A 26,129-nucleotide genomic window follows, 5' to 3' on the forward strand; every position below is an offset into this window, starting at 1 on the left:
CTCTTGGACTTTTTGTGGAAAGAATAAAATAATGTTTATGAGATTTGATGATTAATTAAGATAACTACTGGAGGAAAGTGATTTTATAATATAATTTTAGAGACAGGATTGTTATATATTGTAGACCTATAACTGATCTGCGACAAATCGGAAGTCAACATTTTATTTTATTGTTTAATTGTTTTTGTTTTGTTTTGTTTCTTGTCTTTGAAAATTTGAATAAAAATTAATGATAAAAAAAAAGAAAAAAAAGAAGCCGCCTTGTGCAGAGTCAAACCAGAGGTCCACCTAGCTCACTGGTGTCTACACAGGCTGGCAGCAGCTCTCAAAACCTTTAGACAGGCAACATTCCCAGCCCTACCTCGAGATGCCCAGAGTTGAACCCGGGACCTTCCTCATGCAGAGCTGATGCTCTGCCACTCAGCTACAGCTCCTCCCCTAAAAATAAGGTTCTAGTCCTCATGGTTCTGAATGAAAGGCTAATTTAAATAGGGGCATTGGAAGCTGCCTTTCACTGAGTGAGACCCATTGGCCCATCTAGTTCAGTATCATCTACACTAACTGGCAGAGGCTCTCCGGGGTTTCAGACACGGAGCCTTTCCCACCCCTGTCTGAAGTGGCGGCGACTGAGCCTGAGATTTTCTGCATCTAAAGCAGGTGCTCTACCCACTGAGCTATGGCATTCCCCATAGGATCACACCGTACTATGTCCTTATCTCCCTACAGGTTCCCCTTACTGAGAGCAGAGCTGTTGCCCCTGCTTAACATCGGCAGGCCTGGGGGACGGTCAGAGGGGCAAATGTAGGAGCACCTGATGAGGACTCAGCCCAGTGCTCTGTTCCTCAGGAACCTTGCATCACCTCTGCCCATCTGTGCTGGCTGGGTGGCTGCTCTCTCCCTCTCCAGCTGCTGCCCTGGGAGCTGGTCTGCACAGCTTCTCTTCCCCAAGCCTTGGAGAAACAGGGAGGTGGTAAGAGGGCTCCCCAGAGAAGGCCCTGCAGCTGTGCCTCCGCCTGGCTCTGAAGCAAGGATGGCAAGCTCAGCTTCTCACTCCCCCAGTCTGAAGTTCAGTCCTCCACATTTCCACACCAGCTTGGGATTTATTTAGTTTTTAAAGGCCTCACAGAAATTAATCAGCATTTTAGAGCAAATTCCTCCTAACATACACATTTTTAATAGTTTTTACCCAATATACCCAAATTTGCACACCAAGTTTACCTAATACAATGCATTTTTCTGTATTGTCTCTAACATATACATTTCAAAGCACACTTTAGTATACGCATTTGCGACCACGTTGCTTTGCTGCAGAACTGCACTACAAAATTCAGAGAAGTGTGACTGTCAAAGGACGGCTGTGTTCTGGTTCAGAGAGTCTTGGGAAGTGCAGATTTGCCTTCAAACATGAACTTAATCAAATTTCTCCCTCATCTTTGCTCTGAAGCGCCTGCAGGTCAACACAAGGGGAGCCCACAGTCCTGTCCCCTTGGCAGCCCAGTTTCTCCACAGCCATTTGGACTTCCATGGCTGATGGAACATGGGTGACATCACTCCAGTTCAGCCAATGGGTGCTGGAGGCTTCACCACCCATCAGTTGAGTGAATAACTTAATATTAGAGGCAACTTAAGCAAAATCTGTCACAGAGCATACCCAGATGAACATGCAACCCACCCTGAGGTCGCACGCAATGAAGAGCAGGGTCTAGATTTAGATCTAAATCTAAATCAATAAAGCAAACCTCTTTTCATGCACACTGAACTTGTGAATGGCAGGGGGTATGGGTAGCCCACACAGTCTTGCAACCCCTTCACACACGTGTGTGTGGGCTCCCATCTGAATGCCCCTAAAATCAGTTGTGCAGTTAGTCTGTTTATTACATTAGTTCACACCTGAATTACAACTGGGTTTTGCCACACCAGAATAAAACCAGCAAAGTCTCTCATTTCGCTCATATGTGCTAAATCCCCACTCTCCTCGTCCAAGCAAGACAATTAATTAATGGGCTCACAAGGACTTTGCCACATCCAAAGAAGAAGGTGTGACTCAGTCCCAAGATGCTTCAGTTGGGTTCTATCTCAGCACTGTCAGACTTACTGTCACATTTCATCCCCTGGTGGATCAGTCCATACAACAAGGATCCGCAGTGGTCACAGAAGGTCGGGCTGGAGTACGTATGGATTTTGAACTTGTGTTTGCTCCGTGGGTCCTGCAGAGGAGAGGAAGACGCCAGAAAGGAAAGACTGGTAAAGTGCAGAGCATAATCTCAAGGCTTTGCCTAGAAATGCAAATCACTGATGTCCATCATTAGCATTATTTCCACCCTGCTTTTTATAATGTAAAGCACATTTTAACATGTCACGTCCCTTCCAAGGAGCTTGGGGTTCTCTACAGGTCTTCCTGGGACCTTCTACACACAAAGCAGGTGTTTGACCACAGAGCTACAGCCCTTCCCTATAACTGATACTGATTCAATGCTACTCCTACTACTAGTAGAAATCATAATCATTATCTTCTCGAGGAAAGTGGGTTCTGAGGAGGGATTTGAAGGAAGGCACGGAACTGAACCAGCTCACTGGTCTTTCATGTTTCCCAACCTCTGCCTGCATTAATCAGTGTAATGTGCTGCTCTCTCTCTGCTAACGAGTGACATTAGGGAGATGGGACTGGTGCAACTTCACTTAATTCAATCTGCTTAAGTGCAGAACATCGGGCACAGGCTTCAGCAAAAGTTAATTGCTTTGAAAAACTAAGAGGCTTCATCCCAAGGCAAACCTCTTTCAGTTGCATAAGTGCTCATGAAGATGCTCCTCCTAATGGTGGGGCTGGCAGCTGGCTAATGAGACGCCTGAGAAAATGAGGGTTAACAACAATTAACCTGTCTTCAGCGAACCTTCAGATACCAAAAGTACAGTCATTAAGCAATATCATACTTGGAGAAATCTCTTCTTCTAAGAGAGAGATGGTATTCTATTCAGAGGCAAGGCACATGCTTATGCCTCAATTTCAGAATCTTGACGAAAGGTCACAGGTCAATATTTGGTGGGCCACTTATGCAGCCCTCCCCAACCCAGTGCCCCCCAGATGTTTTGCATTACAGCTCCCCTCCGCCCCACCATCATACAGTCATCATGTTAGCTGGGACTGAAGGCAGCTGTGGTGCAAACCATCTGGAAGGCCCCGGACTCCGGAAGTCTGGTTCACACACTGGGATTCGCCTGGGGCCCATTACTCCCATTTGCACAACTGAGGAATTCTAAGGTGTCTGAGGTCATCTCTACTCCCAGGCCAAAAGTGCAGCCTTCTTGTCCACCAGATGTTTCGGACTACAACTACCATCAGCCCCAGCATTCCATGGCTGTGCTGGCTGAGGCTGATGGGAGTTGTAGTCCAAAATGTCTGCAGGGCACCAGGTTGGGGAAAGCCAAGCTATAGCAACTGCTGGTTGCAAGAAATTCTTGCAAAGAAAGCTGGACAGGGGGGGGCACCTTGGTCCAGGGGAGGATGGTCCATGAAGGCAAATGGGGCACTGTCCCACCAACATCAGTCTTGGTTCCTCCAAGCCAACCTGCCTGCTTACTTTCAACCAGAGGGTGGTCCTGGCTGTCACCTTCCTCCTCCTAGCTCTGCACATTGTTAAATAAATAAGCCAGTGGACTGGAAGGATTCTAGCCGAATTTTCAAAATGCTAGAAAGGGTAAGAAATAGGCTCCATGGAGCAGAAATGACTGCAGAAGCTCAAACTGTATTCTCCAAAGGTCAGAGACCTCTGAATTTCCTTGAGATACATTTACAGGGCAGGATCCAACCCAAGAGCAGGGCTAACAGTCTCAAGGCCAAAAGGGTCTTGGAGTTTAGATTTTTTTTCTTTGTCTCTCTCAAGCAGCATCTCCTCCTCATCCACTTTAGAAACTAAGGGAGCTTTCAAACGTCATTTGTGATTGTGCATTGCAAGGAGGGGATCCATTGCACCAAGAGGAGGACGTCAAGGATCCCACTACACATACCTGAGCCTCCCACAGTGACCATCACAGGGTGGCCACCATCCCAGTTAGCTCATTAGCCAACCAAGGAGCCATAGGACCCTACATCTCAACACTGCAGGCTGAGAAGAAACATCAGCACTTGGAGACGGGTTCACAGATGACAAAGGAGCAAGCATGGGCTGCCTACTGAGCGCATCTGCACTCAGCGGGTAGTGACAGCCAAGCTTACCTTCCTGCATGACACACGTGTTTGCAAAGCTACTCCTTGCCACATTTGCACACTGCATTTCAACAAGCATTGTCTGTGACGTGGTTCCCATTCCCAAGGCAAATCCCAGAGCATGTTGCTTCTGCTGGATTCTAAAGCCAAGAAGGTGTTTGGAAGGTGCAGAAAAAGCCGAGAAGCTTTCTGGAGAAGGACAAAGTGCAGGAACAGCAGAGGGCTGGGAGCAAACTCAAGGGAAATTGCAAGGGTCTCGTGCAAGGTGATCTCAATGCTTCCACTTTATAAACAGCCTCAACCCATTTTGCAAATCCATTTCCTGCAAGGACACCCTGGGGCTCTCTGTGATGGACTCTCCACCAAAGGAGTCCAACTCTGCAAAGGCATTGGAATCCTCGCAGCTCTGAGAGGAGGTTGGAAAAGAAAAGGGTTCCGGCTGCTGCTTTTGCATTCGCTCCCTGCAGTGGTCAGGCAGGACTGGGGGAGGGCAAGGACAGCCAGTAGAGAGAGCAATGGGGTGCAAGCAGGTTAACGACATTTTACCCTTGTTTTTCGAACCCAGCTTTGCTTTGATCAAAAGCACTCTGTGCCTTCCCTCAGTCTCTCCCTCTCAATTCCCCTTGAGGCTGGCTGGCACTTGCTTGCATTTGCCCTGATTTGCCCTGATGCTTCCCATCACTGCTTGTCATGTCCGCTGCAGTGCTAAGTTACCAATCTCCTTGGCAGCAAGGCACACGCAGGGGAAGGCAATGCTCCTTAAGATGACACACCGGCCCTCAAGCACCATTCACAAGATTGGGATTCCCATCTACAGCTGCTAGATCAGCCTCCCCCCAACTTGGTGCTTCCAGACCTTTTGGACTGCAGCCACAGCCAGCACAGCTATATAATGCCACCCTTGAAATGTGCAGTGTGTGGATATGGCAAGCCATGGCTTTGAAAACACGTGTTTTATGATGGGAGTTGTAGTCCAAGACATCTGGAGGGCATGAAGTGGAGGGAGGCTCATCTAGAAGGATAGATCTTTCCCATCCTGGGCAGAGGGGCTTGATCTGAGCCACAGAACTCTGTTTCAAAGCCAGGGTTGAGCCCGGGTTTGGCAAAGTAGTCATAAAGAACAGCCAAGCGGAAGGACTTTCCCATACAAGTGAAAGAATAATATCCACCACTCTCACACTTTTGGGATTAAGGGGAAGGGCTCCTGGCTGGAAAAGACCCCTACTCCAGATCCTTCTAGGAAACATCGCCAGCAAGTGGGAGATGCCCCCTCTGCACACCCCACGGCTCCAGGAGGTAACAGCAGGAGTTTGAAGCCTGAATCTCACAGCCTGTTCCAACAATGAGCTGCCCAACAGTCAAGAAACGTCTGGCAGAGGAGCCTACAAGACAGGGGGATGGGTGCACTCAGTCAGAAGGCAACCATCTTCCTTCAGGACAGTGGTGGGGAATCTCTGGGCTTCTGGACCTAATTATGGACTGCTCCCTCCCCCCCAGGTCTCCCCATTTGCCCTACAAGGCTGTTTTGGCCAAGCCATGTCCACTGGCCCTATGCTAGACTTTGTATGGTAAAACACTCAAAAGCCACCTTGGCAGTTAAGTGGTGTATAAATAAGTAATAAAATAATAAAGATGCTGCTTGCTGCTGAAAGCAGATTTTGGAAGCACTGCCAATCAGCTGGTCATCAGTGCCTGCAAGGTTCTGTGCCTTTGCCTGTGTGGCTTGATTTCGAACCACGTGGGCAAAGGAAAACGAGAAGGAGGACATCTTGAAACCACCATATAGGAATGTTGCCTGGGTGAGTTACTCTGGGCCCCGAGTTCTTCCTTGCTTACCCTTCCTCATCACAGTGGCTTCTCTTGAAACCTGCAGTGATCCTCAGGCCTTCTCTGTGCAAGAGGAGGTGCAATGCAGTGCAGCTTGCAACACCACCCAACCCATTCTGTGAAACCTACAGGCACCCGCTGAAAAGCCAAACGGGGTTTCCTTCCCCCCTACTCTCCAAGAGGCACACTGCCACCCCAAGGAACAACTTTAAAAAATGAAGTTTTCTTCTGAAGAAACAGTCCATAGAACACCATATTCACATTGATGGTGCAACGCAAGGCCAGAGAGTGGTGTGGTCTGGGGAGAGAGGGGGGTCTGAGTTAGAGAGGGTCCCAAGGGCCAGACAGAGAAGCCTGGAGGGTGGACTTGGCCCCTGGCCCCAAGGCTCCCCACCCTCCATGTGGCTTTTGAGTCTGAATCTCCCCAGCTATTCATGTGATACGCAGGGAATGCACGGCAAGGGATGCATAATTTCTGGGTGCGCCACTCCCAACCCCCAGGTCACAGACTCAGCCACAAGAGTCCTTGCTGGGTGTGACAGGTTGATGCTGCCAAGTTGACAGGCTCCCTCTCCACTCTACTCTCTTTCAAACTATGTCCAGGATTGCAAACTGGCCCAGAGATGGAAACATAACTCAATTAATGTGCAATTGCCATCTTAAATTAAGAAGCTCAGTTCTTCACAGTTCTTTCCCTACCAGGGTTGGGGAGCAAACTGGCAGCATGGAAGTGATTTAATACGGTAATTCTTCCAGGGGGCTATTTATAGAACACATTTGCTATTTGGGAGTCATTTGACTGACAGGAAAGAAGACTGCTCGGAAACTTAAACTGGTACAAAGAGCTGCAGCCAGGATGTTAACTGGAGCTGGGCTCAGAGAACATACAACCCCGCTGTTGTACCAGCTCCACTGGCTTCCAATCTGTTTCCGAGCACAATTCAAAGTGCTGGTTTTAACCTATAAAGCCCTATACGGCTTAGGTCCAGGCTATCTGTTAGATTGTGTCTCCCTCTATGACCCTGTCCGAGTTTTGAGATCATCTGGTGAGGCCCTGCTCAATATTCCATCTTTCTCACAAGCTTGCTTTGTAAAAACACAGAATAGGGCCTTTTCAGTGGCTGCCCCTAGATTGTGGAATTCCCTCCCTAGCGAGGTTCGACTGGCTGCCTCACTTTCATCCTTTCATGCCCAGGTTAAGACTATTTTATTCAGACGGGCTTTTAACTAATATTGTCTTTTTTTAACTTTTACTGATTTAATCTATTTTTAATTGTTTTAAACTGTATATTGCTTGTTTTTAATTGATTATGGTTTTTATTTGTAAGCCGCCCTGAGTTCCTTGGAAATAGGGTGGGGTATAAATATTTTAAATAAATAATAAATAAATAAATAAAGGAGGATGGAAGTGTGCAGGTCCCATGGGAACAGCTGAGATGTGCATGCGCATGTTAAGCCTGGCCTATCAAGAGGGGTGATGTACGTTTTGGAAGCAAGACAATGCGAATGCGTGCAGATCTGCTCATCTGCATAAGACATTCTGGGTACAGCATTACCATTTATCTGTTATGTTTTTCTAGGGGGATCTTCCAGGATGGATTCTGCGTATTGCTCATGGTGTGAGGCCAGTTTCCACAAGCCTCCTCAGCAGTGAAGGCAAATGATATGAAGATCAGATAAAGGCATATATGCCAAGGGCAGCCATCCATCAAGATGCAGCAGGCAGGCAGAAAGTCTTCGGGACAACATTTATTTTAATGTGCAGCTAGACACGTTTGGGGCAGTGTAAAAACAATTGTAAAGTGTGAAATAAGTTTTTGTGCAGTTGAGCATTTGGGATTTAGTAAGGACCTAGGTAGTTTCTAAAAAAGAAATAGATGAGACAAGAGAAAAGAAATAGAATATGAAGATCAATACTGGTTCCTTTCAAATCTTCATAACCTTATACTACTAGTCAGTGTTTTTTTGGTAAAAAAAAAATGAGGTGCCCAGTACTGATATATTGATAAAAGGACTGTGGGTGCCAGCACAAAATGGCTGGCACAGGCAGCAAAAAAAGAGGTACAAGTACTCCAGACTGGTGAATACCATCCTGAAAATACCCTGCTCATAGTATATTATGGGACAAATTGCTTGACTAGTTTGGGGGTGGGCAATGTTCCCCCAAAGGATCCCGAGAATGTTAGTTTGTTAAGAGTGCTGGGAACTGAAGCTCTGTGAGGGGCAAACTAATGTTCCCAGGATTCCTTGGGGGAAGCCATGACTGTTAAAGAGATATAAGAGTGCTTTAAATGTATGATGTGGATGTGACCTAGATGGGCCTTTGGCTGATCCACCAGGCTCTTATGGTTCTTATATGGGAGCTTTGTTATTGGGGTGGGGGATGGACTGTGCCAACTTAGAAAATGGTTAAGAATTTGCACAGACCTCATGCAAACAAAGCAAAAGAAAGCAATGCTACTCCCTACTCTGGAAATCATCAAAGCCCATGCTACGGGTCAGAGACCTGGCACGAGCAGGGCTCCCTTCAAAATCCTGAGAGCAGCTTGCTCGGGAGGGAGACCTGGAACAATTCATGCAATCAAATCATGGCTCCTTTCAGGTTCTCCTAAGCTGGCTTTGAGAAGCTGTGCTGGCAAGGAAGGCACACTGCTGGTGCCCAGCTTATAGGGTCACTCCCCTAAAATGGGCAGCGTAGGTCTGGCCACAAAATTAATGAAAGCTTTTTCTTGGAATCAACAGCCACAAAGGGACTCCCACAGGCATTTCAAGGCAGCAAATGGAAAGCAAGGAAAAGAAGTCATTAAGTGATCCATGCTCTCTACAAGGCACCAGGAAGCACAGGGGGTGCAAGTGGAAAGGGGTCTTCTATGTGACCACTACGGCACCCAATATGACATTCTGCACCCATGAAACACCAACATCCTGGAGCACATTCTGTGTGTTTGGGGAAAACAAAGTCACACCATCCAGCTGCGGAACGGTAGCCAATTTGGATGCCTCATTGAATAACAAAGCAGGAAGCCAATTAATGCAGAGCAATTGTTAACAGAATTAAAAATGAGACATGCTGGTAACATTCATATTACACTCTGTCCCCATCAAAGAGAAAGCAGTAAAACAAAATATTATATCCCCTTTGGAAACAACAAAATGTCCACATCCCCGTTTTGGAGAAACCTGTTTCCCATAATAATCCCTTCTGCAACAGAAACTGAAACTGAAGTTGACAAGATATTTAGCCCCAGAGAGAAACTGTCAGAAGTGGAGGCCACAGAAAATATTGCAACCCAGCCTGGGAATATTTCAAAAGCCTGACAGTAATTCTCTCCATGACAAGAAAAAAGAAATTGCCACATTGATTAGATTTGCAGATTGTTCTAATTTCAATAACCCTGTCACTTTTTACAGAGTGCACAATTCTTATTCCGTAGGATGAGAGATTGGGAGAAATTCATTCAGCTTGCATTTTCATCCCCTAGGGTCTGAGATTCTCACCTCTGTCCTAAAGGATCAGGCTCACAGATTGGGGGTGCTTACTGATCCAGCATTGCCACTAAAGCTCAAAGCGACTTCTGTGGCTTCAAGTGCTATCTACTAGCTTCAGCAGATATGCCAGCTGCGCAATAACTGGATGGAGATAGCTTGGCCATAGTTACCAACATGATGGTAGCCTCCCATGTAGGCTGCTGCAGTGTGTTCTTCATGGGGCTGCCTTTGAAAACAGCCCAGAAACTTCCATTTGTCCAAAACAGGAGTGCCAAATTGCTAACTGGGACTGGGTAGTCAGCTAGTGAGCCTGATTTAAAGTGCTGCTTTTAACCTTTAACAGACAAGGGACCAGGACACCTGAAAAATCACCTTCTCCCAAATTTATCTCTGCAAAACTTAATTCCTCTACATCCTTCATTCTATAGTTCAGGCACTGAACCTTCTCCTAGCTCAGACTCTGATGTCCCCGCAATGCATAATGCAGGCTTCAGTTAATTAAAGCTTTTTGCAAAACAATGGTGAAGCACCATTGTCTACACACACAATAGTGGTTCTCTGGGTCAGATTTCACAGCCATCTGTCTGGGCCTAGGATGGACCCAGGGCTTTCCTTGGCTCCAAAATGTCACCTGAGCCCCCCCCCCAAGTCAACCTTTAGCTGCTAGGCAGGGCAGCCTCTGGGGCTGTTCTTTCCTGCCTTCTTCCCACTTGAAAGGATGTTGAAAGAGTGATTTTGACATGCCAGATCAGGGAAAATGTTTCTCAAAAGGTCTGAACCCTGCAGGTGGCATAATGGAAGTGGCAGCCTGTCCAAGCTGCTCTGCTTTGAAAGAGCTACAGGTTTGCACAGCGTTCAAAAGGCAGCTGTTTGTGTGCTTGAGCAACAGTTTCAGGTGAGGGATTTAGTATTTATCCTCAAGGTTAGACTCCGCAGCTTTACCTGAGACCATGTAACCTCAAACTGGCCACAGCTGAGGGAGCTACCGTGCACTGAGGGTAATAAGAACCTCCTTCAAGTACAGAAGAGAACAGAGCTGTGTGACATCAACTCATCTGATTGACAGAGGAGAAAAGCTCTGAATTGGCCTGACCTGCTAGCCACGATGGCTAAATGTGCTACCTCCAGTGTCAGCAGCAGTTCCTGGGAACCGTAGGTGGGGACAGCTGTGCTCCGGTCCTGCTTGTGGGCTTCCCATTGGGAGGAATGATCCAAGAACCCTTCTTGCAAGCATCATCAAGGCAGGCAGAGCCTCCTATGAGCTGGCCTCCTAACGTAATTTGCCGTGCATAGCTCCCCTCTTCCTCTCCCCCTAAGAGGAAGGGGGAGGGGGAATGCTCACCTTGAGGAACCAGGACAGGTTGGCAGGGGGCCGTGATGGTTTCTTTCCCCCATGACTGTCTGTAAAGGGACTGATTCCCTCTGGGAATCATGGGGGCTGAACTCTTATGGAGTGACAGCACTAGAGACTTATTTGCTGTGATGCCAAGGGGGTCCCTTGCTTTTTGGTCCCACAGAAGAGCCCAACTGGGCAAGGCAGCAAAGCAGGCCAGGTGTTTCAGGACCATGGAGAGCTCTGAGTGAGCAACTCATTTTGACAAGGGTGAGGCCTTTTGAGACTCTGCCTCCAGTTCTTCTCTCCTAGTAGAAGCAGAGTCCTTACACGGCCAGCACTCTGACCTGAAGACAGGCACATCTCCTGCCTTCTGTGGCTGCCTCCCTTATGCGCTCCCCATACCTTTGGACTGGCAAGATACTATGGGAGGCACTTGGCTCCTCAGGCCCAGGGGAAGGCACCTGTGAAGGTCCTGGCTCTTGTTCTAGGGGCCCTGGTACTGTGGCTTTTGATTCAGTGGGCCCCTGCCAGCCAGCCAGCCTCCCAAATCAACAGCACCAGGCCCAGTGTCTGTAGCCTCTGACTTGGCGTCCTGGTCACTGTTATATTCCAGGGCCATGGCACGGGGGAAGAGAAGGCCAATGACCTCTCCCATCCTTGAGGGAGGTGGCCCCATTTCCCGCTACCCCAGGCTGAGTGGTTTCCCCTTGGGGCTGGTAGCGTTGGAGGAGGGAAGTGGACCCTCCGAGCATCCTTATGAACACTCGAAATGACTCCTCAAGGGCTTTCAAGCATGAAATCATCAATGGACCCCATTCCTTTTTTAGAGCAAGCAGCAGGGCATACATGTCTCCCTCAAAGCAAAGTGCTTGAAATGAGATGCTTCACCAGGGAATGCTACAAGGACCAGCTTTTCTTATGCATTCAATCCTGCATTTAAAAGCAAGCCACTTGCTCACCCCAAGAGTTCAGGATTCCCCCAGACAGAGAAGGCTGGAGGTTCCTATGTCAGCGGGGGCAGGGAATCCATTCCGGGTTTTAGCTCAAATGTTCAAGGAGCTGTCCAATGTGCTGAAAGCATATTCCACTGCCCCTGCTGACATCGAAGTCCCCAGCCTCCACTGTGCTCAGAGGTTCTTGCGCTCCTCTCTTCCAAAACACCCAAGGCCACGGCAACTTCAGCAGCTGGGCAGAGACAATGTCAGAGCCTGCTTAAGGACATGCAGCATAAGCAATGGTGGAGAGTGCCCACTCTCTTTTCTTTGGCATGGAGTTCAGGCCATCCAGTAAATCCCAACCGCCACCAGTGATGAACGTCTGTGTCTACGTTGTGCCACAACTCAGTTTGTGCATCTCCAACAAGCACCATCTGCTCATATTAACTTCACTTTTTCTACCAAATAAATGGTGCATGGCTTTGTCTGTGGCAAGTGCCTGGAAGTTCCCACATCAGCCTTCCCCAAGCTTTGGTCCTCCAGTAGTTTTAGACTACAACTCCCATCCGCCCCAGCACCATACGGCCATGCTGGCTGAGGCTGATGGGAGTTGCAGTTCAAACATCTGCAGGGCACCAGGTTGGAGAAGGCTGTCCTAGGCCTACACCAAGATCCTCAGGCATGAACCAAAAGCACAGTAGCCAGGACTCCTCTTCATACATATCTGGGGACACTTTCCTAAAGAGGTGCATCGTCCGCTGTGTCCCAGCCTAACCTCCGAAAGCCCCAGTACTTGGGCCTTGACTGTGCTCCCAGTTCAAAATTGTCCAAATACCTATTCCCAACCCCTCCTGGCTCCAATATATCACTCGTGCCACATTTGAAAGGCTCTTTGCATCACCCAAAACGGCCGCTGGCTCTCAGGAGCAAGCCAGGGCTGTGGGTAATTGTGGCTGAATCTAGGCCTGGATGGCATGTTCTCCAGTTCAGAGCCCCCCCCCAGGCGTGAGCGTGCCCATAATTCACAAGGCAAGGCTTCAGCTCTGGGACCCTGAGGATCCTGGAACAAAGCCTAGAGTTACTGACGCCGTCTCAGGCTGCTGCCTTTACTCTGCACCTGGTCCTGTACTGTTCACAACAGCCTCACAGGCAGACATCTGGCAGGCAAAGCTTTACTCATCTGCATGCTAGCAAATGCTTTGCCAGCCTCAGGAAAGGAGGTGCAGAGAGAGTAAAAACATCAAAATGCCTCTCTGGTTTACAACACTTTGGTATTTTGGACAGCCCATTCTGCCAGGGCGGCTGGTGGCTCTGTGTCAGTGGGGCAATGGAATCTGCCCCGGAGCTGTCTAACCCTTGAAAGTTCAGACTAAAACCCAGAGTGGACTCTGCCGCCCCACGGACATGGAGCCACCAGCTGTCACTGCACTCTGTTTCCTCAGGTGCAAAATCTTCTACAAACATAATTGTGCCACCCACAGCCTGGCACATATCACCCAGAATGACACCACACACAAGCCATCTCTCAGCCAGCCATGTAGCCAAAGGCAGGAAGCGGCCCCAAGGCTCTTCTGGAAGCCCTGCCTGAAGTTCTCAACTTCATTCACTGCCCTTTGATGCAACTAATTTATATTTAAAGAGACATTGCCAAGTTGGTATAATTATGCTTTATCTCCTTGATAAAGGAGCCTGGCACTGAACAGACCTCACAAAGATAAGAGGGACTGTTCTCTTCAAGGAGTCTGCCATGAAGCAGAACAGACAGATCAAAAGAGACCACAAGGCTGAGGAATGTGGGGTTTTATTTTTTAAGATAATTGGAAAAGGCTCCATTCTTTCCTCTTTTTTTAATGCTCTAAAAAAAGAGAACGAGAGTGCGAGAGCTTAATTTCCAGATTTGTACCAACTGTGAAGGGGGAGGAGGCAGAAAAGGATTCCTGTCCCACAGAGGCAAAGGATCTCTGGAGCAGCTGAACTGCCACCTTTGGAAAAATAGGAGAGGAAAGCTCCTCTTCTGAACTCCAAATGCCCGCCCTCCCAGCTTGGCAAAAGCATGCAAAGGCTGCATGTTGATGCACCGTTGCCCCCCCCCCCCCAGGTAGGGTTGTTGGGGTTTTTTGACAGGCCAAAAGGACCTTCCTTCACTTGCAAACAAAGGAGCTGAACAGAGTCTGGAAGTGCCGCCTAGGCAGAAGCTCCCTCCTGCTGCTCCAAACTGGGGAACCTCCAGACCTGAGGACAGGCTTGTTCACTGCTGGTTTCCTGCCATCCCATCGGGCACATTCTGCTGGGAGCATCTCCTGCACAGGCCGGCTGAGGTGCTCCCACTGCCCAGGCAAATGCTCTCAGACAGTGTCCCATCTCAATGGAAGAGAACTGCCTGAGAACTCTGATACAGCTAATGGAAGTAATTCATGTAGATAAAGTGGCCTTGTGACTGTGGCACCAGAAGGAGGTCTTTTCTGAACTATTCCAGCTGTGCACCCAGAGTGCAGCTGCCTTAGTCTGCTGGGGCAAAGAAGCAACAGAGCCTTGCGGTGCCTTAAAAGTCTAATAAATGCACAGCAGAAGCTTTTGTGGGCTGCAGTCTGTTTCCTCAGAAGACACAGAGAGCTTTGGCACGGCTGGCGTCTCTCATCATTACTCCAGTCCACTTTTGGAAATGTTCGAATACAGATGTTGAGACGTGAAAAACACTAACATTCAATCCAACTTTAAAATCAGCTTCAAAGACCTCAGCTTAAGTTCTGCTTGCCTTCATCTCACTTGTGCAAGGAGCGGAAGGGTATGAGCAGAAGAGACGCAGGCAGGAAGGAGAGCCAGCAGGCGGCATTTTGTCTCACTTGAGGCAAAGGATGAAATGGCTCCTCCCCATTCCAAATATTGAAGCGAACTCAGCACTGGGGAAGGGGCTGCAGCTCAGGGGCAGAGCCCCTGTTTTGCATGTAGAAGGTTCAATCCCCAGCTGCATCTCCAGGTAGGGATGGAAAAGACTCCCTGCCTGGAACCCTGGAGAGATGCTGCCAGCCAGTGCAGGCAATACAGAAGTAGACAGACCAATGGCCTGATTTAGCACAAGGCAGCTTCCTAACCGGGCAGGCAGTCACATCTTCCTTCAACTCTGACAACAGGATTGCAACTTCCACCACACCTGTGGGCATCAGCAGTCTAGCCTAGGGGATGCAGGGTAGGCCTTACTGCACCCACAGCTCTGTCCGCTGCCACATCACAGGCCCCCACCAGCATCTGCTGCCTGGGCTGGCTGCCTTACTCTGCCTAATGGTAGGGCCGGCCCCAGGAGGAAAACTCTGAATGCAACAGAATGAGTGAAATAAAGGAGCATTAACGGGTACATTTTAATCACTCTGTCTTACAGTGCAGTTCATTTCACTGACAGTGTTTGCTCAACAGAGGCTGCCTATTTCAGGACTGATAATGTTTGGGAAGGATGCAAAATGGCCCAACTATGAAGTCTTTTCCCAAGCATGATGGGGACCCTTCCAAGGTGCAAGAGTTCTGTATAAGATCACTGGAACAAAAATAGCCAAAGGCACTATTAGGATGTTAGGACACTGTCGTAAAAGCAAAATAATTAAAAATGATTCATTCCTAGCTCAGCTGCCTTCAGCCAATTGGGCACTTTAAGCTGGAAAAGATTTAGTAGAAGGATCTGTGAAGACACAGGGCCTGATCCACCAGGAAGCTCTTGTGTATGTGCCTAATTGGTATTTTTCATTAAATAGTTATTTTTTGTTATTTATTTATTTATTATTTGATTTTATTATTTGATTTATATCCCACCCTTCCTCCCAGCAGGCGCCCAGGGAGGCAAACAGAAATGCTACAAACACTTTCAAACATCATAAAAATACCTTAAAATACATTAAAACAAAATGTTAGAAACATTTTTTTAAAAGCTTTAAAAACATATTTTTTTAAAAAAAAGGGTTAAAACATATTATTAAAAAAACATATTAAAAGCAATTCTAACACAGACGCACACTGGGATAGGTCTCAACTTAAAAGGCTTGTTGAAAGAGGAAAGTCTTCAAAAGGCGCCGAAAAGATAGCAGAGATGGTGCATGTCTAATATTTAAGAGGAGGGAATTGCACAGGCTAGGTGCCGCCACACTAAAGGTCCATTTCCTATATTGTGCAGAACGGACCTCCTGATAAGATAGTATCTTCAGGAGGCCCTCACCTGCAGAGCACAGTGATCGACTGGGTATATAAGGGGTAAGATGTTATTATCAATACAGCACCTAAAATTGTTGTCCAAAAATTAAGCACAACGACAGAAGCCCTGCCTGCAAGTTCACAATCGAAAGTAACTTTCTTCAAGCTGGTGCCCTCCAGCCGCTTTGGCCTACAATTCCCATCAATCCCGCCATTATACAGCTGCACTGGCTGAGGCTGATGGGAGGAGTTGTGCAAAACATCTGGAGGGCACCAGCTTGGGGGAGGGCTGCCCTAAGGCAAGAGTCAGAGCTCTTTTGAAGTTTAAGAAAGAAAGAAAAGCACAGAGACACTAAATCTGACAGACTCCTGAATAGACAGGCCACTCTCCAGAGAGTGTATTTTGGTCTACTCATCGTGGAAAGGCAGCTTAACAAGAGCAGCTGTGGGAGCAAGGAGATTCAGCGGCATCTCAAAATCCATCACCCTGCAGTGCTCGACATTAGCCCGTTTCCATGGTGAAGGCAAATTGCCAGCCATGCCCAAGGTAAATTGCCCAAAGAAGATGTCCAAGGACGATGCTGTTGTCCTCCTGGGCCCTAGAATGGTAGACTTCCCAGAGGGAAAACAAAGTGGAGCATCTCAGCTCAGATCCTCTGGACAGACCAACAAAACCGAGATCTTGGGGGAAGAGAGATGTGGCATTTTAACGGGGGGGTGTCTGCCTTGGCCGCACAGGCTGCTCCTGTTTCCTCTCCCCTCCTTATGTTTCAGGTGAGGTGCCCTAGTTTTTTTTAAATGTTTAGATGTGTATTCATTGACCATTCAGCTTATCTGAACATTCACAAAAAGTAGCTACAAATCTGATCTAGAGGGTGTGTGTGTGAGTTGGTGAAGTCACAGGCGCTACCCCATACTTGCTCTCCACAGCTGGTTTTCCCCGTCCAAACTGAATCACACTGAGAAGTCTGCAGAAATGGTTTTTAAGAGAATGTCACAGGATAGGGTTTTTTTTTATTTCTGGCATGGCTAACAAAGAGAGTATTTCCAAACTGGTGCTGTGCTCTGATTTCTAGGAAGTTTTCTCCTCGAACTCCGAAAAAAAGGTTTCTGTTCTCCTGCCTCATTTGTAGGGCACTTCAATAAAATCTCTTTAGAATTTCATTATAATTTTGGTGAGTTCTGGTTGAGCCTACCATATCGTAGTGAGGCAGCCAAGGTTGATGGGGGGTGTTTTGCTTTCTCCAGGGCTCTGCAGCAGCCCTGGCTTCCCACACTTCCTGACCCCATGGAAGGGGTTACCTTATGACGTCTTCCCCTGGGATTTAATTGAAGACAGAGAATGTGGATACTAGTGCATGCACTAACTTTGTTTTTAGGGAAAATCCTTTCTTTTACCTTCAAAAAATCTTTCCACACTGATTTCTTTAAAAGCAAAAAGATGTCACTTAAAATAGTAACACTAGATGTCAGGCAATTCCACTGAAGCCTGGGGGAAGACAACCTCCCGGCTTCCTGCACTTACAGAAAGTCCCAGCTGAGGACATCATTAGGTCTTCAATAAAGCGGGGCACCCAGGAGGGCTGCAGAATTTTAATTATTTTATTATTTATTATTTGATTTAATCCCGCCCTTCCTCTGAATAGAATGTAGTCTATCAGAGATTATTTGCTGAATGAAACATTCACAAACACCCCTTGGCCACCTCAAAAGGAATGTAAGCACAACAAAAATCCTGGCACCCCAGCCATGAACATTCACTGGTATTTTCTCTCTTCTTTGGTAGATTTTGGATGCAGGTACTTTTCTCATGAATTGATGGAGAGTGGTCAAGGGGATGGGAAGTGCTGGTGGGAAACGCAGAATAAATTTTTGTCACAGCCCTTTGCCAACCTGCCATCGCTGCTTTCAAACGCTACACCTCTCTCCACCTCGAGAAAGGAGGACGTTGAGGACTTGAAGGCATATGAAAACAAAACAAATCAAACTTACATCTGAGGCTGGGCCCTTATCTGCTCCAGGGCAGGAGAAGGTAACAAATTCATGGCACCTCTTGTGGACCACGAAGCAACAGACTGCAAGGAGAAAGCAAGGAGAAAGCACCGGTTAATTGAGAGCTCACAAAGGGGGGGGGCTTTAATCCATCTCAGGAAATACTTGAGGCAGCTCCACGTGACTCCTGCCAGTTCAGGGCTTACGGCCCTCAACAAGCCAGATTTTTGTTTTGCACTTAGCGTGGCTTTGTAAGACACAACTAATTTGTTTCCCATTCTTTTTCAAACAAAAAAACAGAATTTGTAATTAATGGGTACTTTGTGGGTTTATTCATCAGTTGTTTTGCTTTTCAAGCAAGATGTTGAAAGGCTAGTCATTTGCAAACAAAAGTTAAGAAGTCACGTAGAAGCCACAAATGGCAACAAGGCTCTGGCCTGCAATGAATAAGATGGTTTAGCAGATTCATTTGAGCCTAACTAGAGATGTGAAGGCCAGGGGGGGGGGGACCAAAAAAATGGGGGGGGGAAGGGAGGGTTTCACCCTTTTTCTTCTTCTGGCCTTCACACCTCTAAGCCTAGCACCAACAAGCAACCCCAGGTTCAGCCTTGCAACAACAGAATCAGCAAGAGTGAAAAAAGGAGTCCTTCCTTTTGAGTGTCCCGAATCTTCTAGCATTCAGCTTCATTGGACAACCCCAGTGGGTTCTAGTATAAGGGTGGAAGAAAAATGCTTCTCCCTCCACTTTGCATCTTTTATACACCTCTGTCCCTCCCCCCCTTTCCAAGCCTTTCTTTTCTAAAGCCCCAAATGCTGTAACCTTTCCTCACTGACGAGTTGCTACACCCCCCTTGACCATTCTGGTTGCCCTTTTCGGAAGCGTTTCCAGCTCTGCGGTATCCTTCCTGAGATCTGGCAGCCAAAACTATACAGAGCACTCGCAGTGCGGCCACACCACAGATTTGTGTAATGGCATTATGAAATCAGCAGTTATATTTTTGATTCCTTGCCTAATGATCTCGAATATGGGATTTGCCTTTTTCGCAGCTGCTGCACACTGGGTGGCAGAGTGGAGGAAACAGAGCAGAGCAGAGCTCTTGAGCAGCTCAGATTCATTTCAGTGGTGGCTTGCTGTGCAAGAGAATATGCAGGAGCATAACATCATTTGCATTCCCCACGAGGCACCAAAATGCTTTGGGACAGCCTTGCACATCAGGGCTGCATAAAAGCATCAGAAGAGCCCTGCCGTGCTGGACCAGGCCAAAGGGGGCCCATCTCATCCAGTGTCCTGTTTCTCCCAGTGGCCAAGCAGATGCCCCAAAGGGGAGTGCACCAGCACGACCTGAGCGCAGTGGTCACACTCTCCCCTCCAGGGGGGTGGGGGTGGAGAGGCCACAAGAACCAATAGGGCCCAGTACGTCTCTCAGGGACCCTGCCAAGAAGAAGAAGAACGTGGAAGAAGATTGCTTTAGCCAGGCTCAACCCCCCACCCCAAAACCTAGATGTGTTATTTCCCCCCATACCACACTACATTTCCCTAGTGCTGGGGTGAGCAGACGTCCAACCTGTGGGAACTTTTTTTTTAACTGGAACCCCAAGGTCCACCAATCACAGCTGGATGCAAAAGACAAGGTTGGGGGTGGGGTGGGGGGCATAATTTAAGGAACAAGAGGTCCTCTGAGCACACCCCCAGCCCAGGAATGTGTTTTCAGCACTAGAACTGAGGTCACAGCCCAGTCACAAAACAATACAATCCTGGTTTCGACTCCCCGAAGTTTTAAAGGGGGAGAGTTGCTGCTGCTATTGTTAAACAGTTGGAAGTCAGAAAGCCCTGGTGATCCATTGCAAATCACCCAAAGATCTTATCAGTCAATCCCAATCTGCCTTCTGCTAGGATTGTCGGATCGGACTATTTCTACTCTGTGTCAACTGTGGATGTGTTTATGCATAAATATTAATCTGTAATTTAAAAAAAGTCCGTACAAAAATTATATTACATACTTTTGGACAAAATACATATTTAAATTTTATCTCAATATATGCGTTTCCACACATTTTAAATGCATTTTGGTGTATTTTTTTAACCAATAACTATCGCAAAATTCAGAGAAGGGGAAAATCCAAAGGATCATGACATTCCAATCTGTGTAATGGTCCAAATGCAGACCAGAAGACATGCTTCTCCATCTCTACCTTCCACCTAGAGCGTCTTTAAATGTTAAGAGTCAAGAGTGTGTGCACAGAGATTTTAGAGGCTGCCTCCTTTCACTATTGGCCTGTGGACAGGGAGAAGGAAATGGGCCATGCTGCCTTTTGGAAAAGGCCCAGTTGCTCAGGGAGCAGTGGCAAGGCCAATACTAGCCATAAGAATGGAGCAGAAATCAAGATTGCTGCTGGAGTTCAAGCCAGCCCCTATTTGATATGACAGCCTCTCCCTGAGTCTTGCGTTTGAGGTTCTGTTTTGAAGTTTAATTATTCAGCAAGCCATTAAATATATATGCACACACTTCACACCTTTCAGTAGCATCCTGGACCCTACAGCTCTCATTTACCAGGAAGAAAAATAATTAGGTGCCAAATGTTACACAGTACAAAATCAGAAAGTGCATGCTTTTCGCATCTCAGGGGTCTTTAAAAATACATCTCAACTATATCAAAATAGACTGCAAAAATGCACAATTTAAGAAATGGAATTTAAAAAAATAATTCCAGTTACGCAGGGCAAACACATAAAGATCATCAAAGCTCACTGGGAGTGGGGACGGCCCCTCATGGCTCTGAACTGCAGTCCAATCTAGCTGCCAGCCAAGAAATGGTGCTTCCCATTTCTGCGAATGTGCAGCAGAACCACCATTGCAATGGCCATGTAGTATTGATTGGTAGCGTTTGGCCTTTTCAGCAATCAATGGGAACACAGATTGTTCTATCCATAACATAGATTGTTGTGGAAAGAAGTCATTTCATTTATAAATGAGATCCAATAGTAAAATGTGAGTTTTTGGCCCATCGCCTGCAGCCCAAGAAAATCTATGCACGTCATTTCTGAAACATGGGAATCATAAGGAGGGAAAGCACTGTTGTGCTCAGTCCTTCTTGAGGGCTTCCCAAAGGCATCTTGCTGGCAGTGGTGGCTGCAAGTCAGTGGGGCAGTGGAATCCACTCCAGGTTTTAGTCCAAACTTCCAAGGAGTGGCTTAGAAGCACTTCTGTTGGGGATCTTTTCTAAAGGACGCCTGTGACAAGTTCTCTGAAAAGACCAGCAAGAGTGGCTTCAAGGCCAGGCCTACTTCTCACATGCTTACGTCAAAATCTGTTTTATCTCTACTGCAGAACACCAAGCCCAGCAAAGCCTTCAAGAGCTGGCACGAGCTCGCTCAATGCAGGCCACTTTGAATCTGTCCACAGTGAGGAGTTTTGAGGACAGCTTCAGGAACTGTCATTGCTTTTTCAGAGCAATGTTGCTGCAGGGCAAGCATTTCCTGCTTGCTCTCCAACTGCCCAGCAGATATACATGTCTCTGTAAATAAACAACAACAACTAATAATAATAATAAATGTGGTGTTGTGATGACTCCAGGAGAGGTGCCAAAGTGGTGTGGCTTCCTGCTCTCACCAGCTGCCTGGAACTCAGCCCAGGTGTATTGAAGGAGTGCAGGGCTGGTCAAACAGAGGCACGAGCGCAGGAAACACAAAGGAAATGGAGACAGCAGCAGGAAGGACCCAACAGAGGAAGTGTGAATGGCTGGGGTGCAGAACACTTTTCAGCCTGAGGGCCACATTCGTTTCTAGGCAATCTTCCAGAGGCCGCATGCCAGAGGTGGGAAGGGCTAGATGCAAAAGTGGGTGGAGCAACACATGTCAATTTATATACACAACTCTGTCCTCCATCCAAGCAAGCAAAAGGCATGATCAGAGTTCAAAGGCACAGTCCAGCCAGGCAGAAACTCTCAGAGGGTGGCAAAGCAAGGCTAGTGAGTGGGTGCGGCCTGGGGGGAGTCCTGCAGGCCAGACGGAGAGACCTGGAGGACCATGTTCAGGGCCCCAGGCCAAGGGTCCTCATCGCTGCACAACACAAAAAGGCCCCGAGTCTCCAGGGCACTTCACATAAAGGAAAGCGATGCAGCAACTTGTTGTGCTGGACGTTCTGGGCTTCAGCAAGACGACTCCCTGCAGTTGCAGGATTCATTTTAGGGCATCCAGTTCTCCACAGGGGCCCCCAGCTCTTACAGAAAGAGTTTCATTTCCCCCTGCCTCTCCCATCCCCCCCAGCAGCTAGAAAAATGGAGCACAAGTTTGCTGTAGCAGTCACTTCTCTCTCTCTGCCCAGAGAGGCCAACCAGACACCCTCTCTTTTTTGCATTTTTGGAAGTTGCCCCAAATGGTTTTATTTTGGGAGGCAAGTTCGTCAGTTGTAGTTCTGCTATGATCTCTTGGCACAGCGATGGGGGAAACAGTGGCCTTCCAAAAGCTGCTGGACTCCAAATCAGTTTAGCCCCAGCCGGCAAGGCCAATGCTCAGGACTGATGGAAACTGGAGCAACATCTGAAGAGCCACAGGTTACCCACTCCTGTTTTAGGAAGTCTCTTGAGCTGGTTCTACCAGTGTCATCTATGGTTACTGTTTTATTCCTATTTGCATAACCAGTGATAACTAGGTCTTCCAGAAACTAGCCAAAAATCTTCCTTTGGCCAACATTTCCAAGCTTCTTCCCTCATAAACTCCCAATAGCACTCATATTAGGAGGAAGGGCAGGAAATAACAACAACAACAATTAGAATAAATTCTGAGTACCTCAAACTTCCATTAATAGGGTTGTGTAATTAATTAATAGGGTTGTGCAAGCAATTTATCCAAATCTCAAACCAAATTGGGCCAATTTTTGCTAAATCTGGATCAGGTTGAAGCTGCTACAAATTGCTACAGAGCAGGTTGGGCACACCCAAATTGATTTGTAACTATTTGTGCCAATCCAGAACTAAAAATACAGTCTCTCTAAAGCCAAATTAAAAAAAAATCTCTCTAAAGACTGTCTCCCAAGTGTTGCAATTATTAATTACACCACCATAGTATAAAGAGAATGCCAGGGGAGGGAGAGGGGGAGGGGGAAAGGGAGGCAGGGAGCTGGACTTTGGTCATTGGGAGCTCTAGCTTCCAATCCAGGTCTAGAATCACATCCTCCAATCACAGTGCTGGGGGGGGGTAATGATGAAGTCTTAAAATGCAGCAATGCAAAAAAGTTAAGGCTGTTTTGGTTTCCCAATGCAAATCAATGTGATTTGTGAAGATTTGTAATTTCCAAACAGTGATCTGAATCTGGAGGTCAAATCAGGCCACTCTAGATCTTGCTGGGTCTGGTCGGGGCCAATTCAAATCCCTGAACCAGATCCCAAATCACTTTGGGGGAGTCATGCACAGCCCTAGTAATTAAAAAGAAGAAAATAAGAGTGCTTTCTTAAACAAATCCAGGTTTCATAAGAAAAGTTCCTACATCAATCCATCACAAATGCAATTTTTTTGTTAAAACAATGCATCTTTTTTTAAAATGTGCAACACCTACTTGGTGACAGTTGCTGTTCAACACATCTTTCAAAACAGGGACATTAATGACTCCTGGCATTAACATTCCCTCTGATGCATCTCAGAACTCAAGGGAAGTCAAGTCAATTGAAGGACGCATTTGGGTCACCTTCTGACATTGCCTCATTGCGTGTTCTGTGTAAGTCCAGCAGCCACACTACCCAAAAGAGCCTAAACTAAAGAGACTAAAGCCTGAGACTCCCAAGGGAAGCAGGCAAAGGCAAGAACAGGACCTTGGACAACTGCAGGGAGATGCTGCCTCTGCAGGGAGTTGGAGCCAATGGATCAGATGGATTGTGGGAGGCTCTGTCCCTAGAGAGAGGATCCTTTCCTTATTTTGTAGTCTTTGGCTTCTGTGTGGCTGGGGAGGCAGTGGTACAACAAAGGTCCCATCCTCCGTATCAGAGGATAGTGGAAGGTCTGTGCTCCCCATCCAGGAGGGCCCCAAAATAAGGTCCTGGAAGTTCTCTCCCCACCCCTGGAAGAACTAAGCTGACCAAGTCCTCCATTGCACTTTGGAAGGTTCATGATAATGAGTTATTGGAAGAGGAGACTGCTCGGGTCCAAGACTTCTGAACCTTACCAGACTAATCCACGGGAAATTCTTCACAAGTGGGTGCAGAGGTCTGTTGGTGCCTGAGATGGGCAATCCACGTGGCCATGCTCCCGTCATTTGGCAGTTCCTCCTCCTATGTAAGCCCCACTGGAATGGGCAGAAGCCGTGCAACAGCAGTCCCATACTCTGCCTTTCCTTTTAATGGGGTTAGTGAGCACAAGAGAACTTTGCACTGGATTGCACCCCAGAGACCAAACCTGCCCATCTCCTGTTCTGTACTCAATGTTTGCTACCTGATCCTTCCCCCTCACTTTGCTTCTGTCTGGGGGCCAAGGATCAACCACCGCCTCCAGTTTAAGGGGATTTGTGGCCCTGCTCATGCCACAGAGCTAAATTGGTTTAACTTCCTTGGCTGCCAAACAATGAATTCTAGCATAAAGACATACAGTCAGCTGGATCAGGCTGAAAAGCCTGCCTAGTCCAGCATATCCCGTCCTCACAGGGGCCAACCAGATGCCCCAATGGGAAGCCTGTAAACAAGACATGAGCGCAAGAGCACTCTCCCCTCCCGCAGTTTCCAGCAAATGGTATTCACAGGCTTCCTGCCTGAGATATTGGAGGCAGCACACAGCCATTGTGGCTAGTAGCCATAGATAGCCTTATTATCCTCCGTGAATTTGTCTATTCCCCTTTTAAAGCCATCCCAGCTGGTGGCCATTACTAGTTCCAGAGTTTACCTACACACTGGGTGGAAAAGTCCTTCGTCTCATCTGTTTTGAATCTTCTACCCTCCATTCAGCAGCCGCGCACATGCAACATTCCAAAGGGATCCCTGAGGAAATTGCTGGCAGTTACGGTTGTCTACAATTGATTGATAAACATTTAAAGTGAAGACATCTTCAGATGGCAGCGCTAGGAACTAGCTGGGTTAGATCTTGTAAACAGGCAGACTCTGAATAAGAAAGTGTTTTATGCATTGTTAAAAACAAAAGAAAAGCCTGGCTGCTGGATCAGGCCAGTGGCTCATCTGTTCTCACCGTGGCCAGCCAGATGCCTCTTCTGGGAAGCCCACAAGCAGGACCTGAGCGCAAGAGCACTCTCCCCTCCTGCGGTTTCCAGCAACTGGTATTCAAACACATTTTGCCTCTGAAAATAATTTATTATTATTACTCGGGTTGCCAGGTCTTCATACTGAAATGGTAGCACCATTTTTAATGCACCAGCAGGAGATAAGGAAGCAGAGCCCAGTGCTTCACAAAAGAAGTGAATTTTGAGGAGGTTTTTGAAAGAGTAATGTCAGTAAGCAGCTGTTTGAGGAAGTGATCTCCAGGCATAAAGAGGCAGTAAGAGAGACCTCAGCAAAAACATTTTAGGGAGCAAGAGATCTTCTGGTGGCTGAAAAGGACATTGGATGCTGCCTTGTGCCAAGTAAGACCATTGGTCTGTCTAGCTCTATGTTGCTTACTCTGGCTGGCAGTGGCTATCAGGGTTTATTTGAAACAGGAGACATTTCCAGCCCTACCTAGAGAAGTTGGGGACAGCCTTTGGCATTTGGTACCCATGAGCCACCAAAAGGTTAATACGGGATTATTGTTGTTGCTGTTTTCTAATAATAATACTCAAGAGCAACTTACAAAAGAAATAGAAAATACAATACACAATTTTAAAGCCACAAATAAACAGAGCAATAATTAAACACTGGGATTAACACCGTCAAAAACAGGAGCATTCCTTCATTTAACTAAAAGTATCTTTATCCTATTTTTCAGCCAAAAAATGGCTCCCAGAGTGGCTTACAAAGATCAGTAATAAAAGAGCCCCTGCCCTTAGGCTTAGTATCTAAAAGACACAACACAGAAGGAAATGTGATTGAGAAAGGAGAAGAAAAAAGAAAACCCAGACATTAGTGCTTATTTCACAAAGCACTTAGAATCACCATGTGGAACAGAAATAGTTCAAGAAACCAGAAAGTACGCATGCAATTTAACTGCATTTTGTATATACAATACTTTCCCCATAAAATACATATTTTAATGTCT

At 47.1% G+C, this 26,129-nt stretch overlaps 1 protein-coding gene across 3 annotated transcripts in view; it reads right to left on the bottom strand.

Moving 5' to 3' along the window:
- PRKCB (protein kinase C beta) overlaps positions 1-26,129 on the bottom strand; it is a 172,872-nt gene that overhangs the window by 88,287 nt on the left and 58,456 nt on the right. For all 3 annotated transcript variants that reach the window (XM_061599213.1, XM_061599211.1, XM_061599214.1), the window contains exons 3-4: positions 17,960-18,042; positions 2,096-2,207 (exon numbers count right to left, since the gene is read on the bottom strand). In XM_061599213.1, coding sequence (XP_061455197.1) covers positions 2,096-2,207; positions 17,960-18,042 — 195 coding nt within the window. The remainder of the gene's footprint in view (positions 1-2,095; positions 2,208-17,959; positions 18,043-26,129) is intronic.

Source organism: Rhineura floridana, chromosome 17 (assembly GCF_030035675.1).
Source record: "Rhineura floridana isolate rRhiFlo1 chromosome 17, rRhiFlo1.hap2, whole genome shotgun sequence".
In the NCBI taxonomy this organism is placed as follows: Eukaryota; Metazoa; Chordata; class Lepidosauria; order Squamata; family Rhineuridae; genus Rhineura; species Rhineura floridana.